Consider the following 5,486-nt stretch of genomic DNA (forward strand, 5'->3'; position numbering starts at 1 on the left):
CACACGCACGCACGCACGCACGCACGCACGCACGCACACACACACACAATATCGTTGAAGAGTTCTTTATAAAGTGCCACTCAATTCCCATGAAATGGAGCCTATCTCAGAGGATTAGGTAGAGGAGCTGAGGAGAGCAGAGAGTCAAACGTCCAGGAAGGGTAAAGAGAAGAAAACTGGAGGATGGGGCACTCGACAGAAATGACTCAAGACAAGCTTATTCTGACTGGTGTTTTAGAGACACTGTGGCCAGGAAGGCATGGTGACAGTGGTTTACATTACAGCAAACGGGAAGCAGAGGGCATGGCTGGAACCCAGGGTAAGCATAACCTACAAGAGCCTGTGCCAGGGACCTATTTCTGCCAGTCAAGTCCCACTTCCTCCTGGCTACACAGACCAGTACAATCCCACAAGCTGAGGACTGAGTGTTCAAAAAGGTATGCCTGAAGAACATTCCAGATTGAAGGCGTAACTTCAGAGAAGGAGCTGGGGACCAGGAGAGGCAGCATGGACACAGCACAGGACAGATAGAGGAGGAAGTCTGTGTTTTCTGACAGAACTACTTATGGTATGACCCAGGGCTGCCACCAGGTAGTATCTGCAGGCACCGTAAGCCAGTTACCAAACTGGCCAGCATCCCTCCATGGGCCATTGATTACTGTCTGGTTTTTTTTTTTTTAAAACATTATATATTTTTGAAGATTTATGTCTTTATTTATTTTTGGATGTACCAGAAGAGGGCATCAGATCTCATTACAGATGGCTGTGAGCCAACATGTGGTTGCTGGGAATTGAACTCAGGACCTCTGGAAGAGTAGTCAATGCTCTTAACCGCTGAGCCATCTCTCCAGCCCTATTTGTTGGGGTTTTTTTTTTTTTTTTTTTTTGTTTTTTGTTTTTTGTTTTTTTTTTTTTTTTTTTTGTTTTTTTCTTTTTTTTTTTTCGGAGTTGGGGACTTTCCATTTTTTTACATAGGTGTTTTTTTTTCCCTGTTTTTTTTTTTTTTTTTTTTTTTTTTTGGTTCTTTTTTTTTTTTTTTTCGGAGCTGGGGACCGAACCCAGGGCCTTGCACTTCCTAGGCAAGCGCTCTACCACTGAGCTAAATCCCCAACCCCCTATTTGTTGTTTTTAAAGAAAAATTTTCACTATGTAGCCTTGGCTGTCCTTGAGCTTGTTATGTAGACCAGGCTGGCCTCGAACTCACAAACCCACCTGCCTCTGTCTCAGGAGTGCTGGGATTAAAGACACGCACCACCACCACCTGGTCCAATAGTGTAATTGCATTTCTTGTCTGTCTCCATTTCCTTCTGTGTGTGTGTGTGTGTGTGTGTGTGTGTGTGTGTGTGTGTGTGTGTGTGTGTGTTTTGTGTGTGTTGCCATGGCACATGTGTAGAGGTCAGACCACAACATGCAGCAATCAGTATTCTCCTACCCTGTTGGTCCTGGGGACCAGACTCAGCTCACCAGACTTAGATGTAAGTGTCCTTCCCCCTGAGCTGTCTCACTGGCCTCAACTTTAAATCAGCCCCACTTGGAACAAGAACAGAAAAGCTTGAGGATTAGAGACAAACAGAATGCAAATCCCAGAGTCAGGGATTGCTCCTGTGATCTCGAAGAACTTGCTGAATGCCCCCCACCCCCACCCCCACCCCCCACCCCCTAACCTCCCACCCTCCCCCTCCCCACCACCACCCCCACCTCCCACCCCCTCCACCTCCCCCCCCCCCCACCACCACCACCACCCACCACCACCCCCCCGCCCCCCCCCACTATGCCAGGAGGCTTGGTGAGGTAGAGCACACACATGAAACTTAGCCGACTCCCCACTCCCTGCCAGATTCCTGGCCTGGAACACGTGCCACACTCCTCACATAAAGAAATGTGTCCTGTGGTCACTTAGGCCCAAAACTGAGTTCTCCATGCTAATGAGGTGCCTAGAGGCCTGGAGGGCTTAGCCAATAAGCTTCCCTTCCCAGACATTCCTCCCAGCAAAAAGTGTTTCATCTCAGGTCCACCCTGAGACGAGGGTACCGTACGGTATGCATCCATTTTCCACCATGAACAGCCAATAAACTGTTTAGAACCGTGGACTGTGTCTTTCATCAAGAGACACAGTGGGAAGCCATGGAGAAGGCATTCAACTACAGAGCTTAATTCTCTCCCCCCCAGTCACAGCCACCACCAAGCTAAGAACAATCACTCCATGGGACAAGCTGGAGCTCCCCCTTTCTCTTGGCCCAGGCTAGCCCTTGCCCCCCCCCACTCCATTCTCTGCTCTTCCTCGACTCCCAGTGGTGCCTGAATGCCCAAGAGTCTGAAACCTGAAACAACCACCACCACCACCACCACCACCACCACCACCACCACCACCCCCCACCACCCCACCACCCCCGGCTCATTACAGGTCCAGGGACACCCCCCCACCCCCAGCTCCGGCTTTCCCATCCCCTGAGCAATGTCGTGGAGCTTCCCTACAGCCTGGCACCCACCCCGGCGATGGTGGCATAGGATAAGCACAGTCAAACTCCTAGAGTTCTGCCTCCCCAAGAGGCCGTGCCCAGCAGCAGAGCAGGCGAGGACCCACACCCCTGCCCCCAGGAGAGAAGATATAAAAGTAGACCCAGTTCTCCCTAGGGATGCTGGGGTCCCTGGGGGCATCAGATGCCTGCTCCTCCTCTTACCCACAAGGAGCAGAAACTACGCCTAACCTGGCAACCAGAGTGAGCACAAACACACACTCTAGTTGCGGATGAAACAGCATACTCAGCAAGCGCTCTACAGCCAGCCAAACCCAATCCACAGCTACCTTCTTAGCACAGTGGGTTTATCTGGGGCCCTAGTCCTTCTTAGGATTACCCGGAAGTCTGCACCCATTTGCAGCTCTCTGTCCTCCCAGCCCAGGTGAGGAGGTCGATTGTCCTGTGTCCAAAAGCTTAACTCTAGCTCTAAGGATAGCCAGCCCAGATGCTTGCCGCCCAGGCCCTGGCCTCCACTATCCTCCCCCCATCCCCCTGCATTGCTAGAGAAATGGCTCCCAAAGAAAGACTGACTAAACTGGGGTCCTGAAGCACCAGTGAGGAGAGAGGTGGTGGGAGGGGTAATAACCTGGTGTATCAAATGTCTGTTATCCTAGTTCTTGAGAGGCTAAGACAGGAGGATCATCGGAGTGGGAGATCAGTCTGAACTATATAACAAGAACACTGATCCCCCACTCCCAAAATAAACTAAAAACCCACTCATTCAAACTCAGCATCACCTTCCTTTATCATGCCCCAAAGCACAGTTCCCACAAGCTCTCACAGCCCTGCGGCTGCATCTGCACCCACCTCCATATCTTCATCTTAAACCGAGATGGTGATCCTTCATTTCCTGTGTCCCTACGGCTCTGGCTATGCAACATCACCTGCATTCAGCCCGCCAGGACAGCCACTCAGCAGACTCAGGACATTCAAGTGGACTTGCTCTACAAGTACCTGTGACATCATCAGCTGCCCACAACCTCCTGTGACCTCACCACCTGGACAACTGAGCCTAGCAGAGGCAAGCCACTCCTTCCCAACCACCATAAGTAGCAGGGGGCATAGATGACCACTGAGCCCTGGGAAGACCTTGAAGCCAACAGCAATTCTGTACATGGTCTTCCTGAGGCCTCCTTGGGCATCAAAGCTGATGAAAACTCGGAAGATTTACCCGGACCGTCTGAAGGACTGGATCCCCTACCTGATGAAGTCCCCCCAGAAGACATCGTGGAAGCACGAGCTGAAGAGGATATAGACCAGGCCTCTGAGGCAAACATCATCGCCACAGAGCAAGATGAAGAGCAGGCCTCCATGCAGATTGCCACTTCTATGGGACAGAATAAAGATCGGGCCTCCATGCAGACGGACACCTCCACAGGGCGAGATGCAGAGCCAGCCACCTCCATGACTACATCAACATCTGGGGTCAAAGAAGAGATCCCAGGTACACCAAATCCTAGCCAGGAGAATCTCGAAGAGCTTACATCCCTGCTGCCCCAAGACCCAGGTATCCTGCAAATGTTTGTAGGTTTCCAGAACCCAGTGTGGGACAGGCTGGCTGAAAACAACCGCACAAGTCGGAGCCGGACGGTTTCCCCAAGTGACTCCCAGACCCAAGAAAAGACATCAGGAAAGTCAACTGTTTCGGAAGGGCAACTGGAGATAGCTTCAAGTGCTGACGTCCTGTCTGTCCTACCTGAAGATGTCCAGCCTTCTGCAGGAGTTACTGACCTATCCACTTCAGATACCACTGGTCCTGAACCAGAACCCCCCAAGTCTGCTGATCAGGAAGCTGAAGATTTCAAGGCCTTGCACCCTGAGAGCAAAGCTAAATCTCCGAAGTCAACCAGTGAGGATTTAGCTGCGGACTCAGGGATCCCTCAGGCCCCACCTTCTCCAAAGTCCCCAGCAGACAGTCCACCCCCTTCTCCAGATTCCCATCAGGTGTCCCTAGGAAGGAGCCGTCTGGACCCCAGTCTGTATGGGCCTGAAGTGGAGAATGACTACATGCGCTCTATGACCAGCCTACTGTGTGGAGGAGAGGGCTCCATCAGCTCCCTCACAGACATCCTGGTGTGGTCAGACACAGCCACACGCATGGGTGTGGCTATGGGCATTCTGGCCTCAGGCCGCAGCTCTCCAGCTGACAGGCTACAAGACGAGGGTCCCCGCCTGCGCACCATCGCCAGCCTCTTTCGCAGTGCCAGGTCAGCTTTCACGTCTGGGCTGATGGCTGGAACTAGCTCAGTCCTGCGCTCTGTCACACACCTGCTGGAGTCTGTGGAGAGACACACTATGGAAGGCATCCGTTCAACTATGCGCTACCTGAACCACTTCACCTCGCGCTGGGCTCGCACTGGCTCCAATAGTGACTAGACCAGCCAGCCCCCCTACTCCTTCCCCAACCCTGTGCTAAATAACTGCCCCCTGCCCCTCAGTAAATAACCACAAGCGTTTATTTTCTAAGCTCTGCCCTTATCCATGCAATGGGACAACAGGGTAAAAGGAACGAATGGGGCCCACAGGTAAACCGAGGAATGTGCCTGTCTGCTCCTCAGCCCCGTGCCCAAGCTACCTGTTGAGGTTCTGGGAGGCAGGAGGGGTTTGGGAGTAGAGAGTACTATATCAGGCCTCACAGGAGGAACACACACCCTTAGGTCCTGTGTAATCCTTTTAAGGCTTAGAATCAGACTTGTGAAGTCTCCTCTCGTCCTGGGCCCCACTCCCTGGCCTCCTTTCCTCAACCTGGAGTAGAGAAAGGAACTCCACCACCACATACACACGTCAACATCCCAATGCCAGAAGACATGGGACAGGGCTCCAGGGAGGGTGACCAAACCATCTCTCAGACTAAAGGGGTGGGAGGATACTGTGGATGTTAAGGCCTTTAGATTTCAAAGAACTGGCTGCCCACCTGTGGTCCACGTCATCTTCATGATGTTTTACTCCGGTCTCTGCCATTTGCAT

The 5,486-nt window shown here is 52.2% G+C and overlaps 1 protein-coding gene across 1 annotated transcript; it reads left to right on the forward strand.

Annotated features, from left to right (window-relative positions):
• Positions 1-3,562: 3,562 nt before the first annotated feature.
• Positions 3,563-4,975, forward strand: Tex44 (testis expressed 44). The gene has a single exon (XM_032899602.1). The coding sequence runs from the start codon at positions 3,585-3,587 to the stop codon at positions 4,893-4,895; it is 1,311 nt and encodes a 436-aa protein (XP_032755493.1). The 5' UTR covers positions 3,563-3,584; the 3' UTR covers positions 4,896-4,975.
• The last annotated feature ends 511 nt before the right edge of the window (positions 4,976-5,486 follow it).

The sequence above is a fragment of the Rattus rattus genome, chromosome 4, assembly GCF_011064425.1.
Source record: "Rattus rattus isolate New Zealand chromosome 4, Rrattus_CSIRO_v1, whole genome shotgun sequence".
NCBI classification, from domain to species: domain Eukaryota; kingdom Metazoa; phylum Chordata; class Mammalia; order Rodentia; family Muridae; genus Rattus; species Rattus rattus.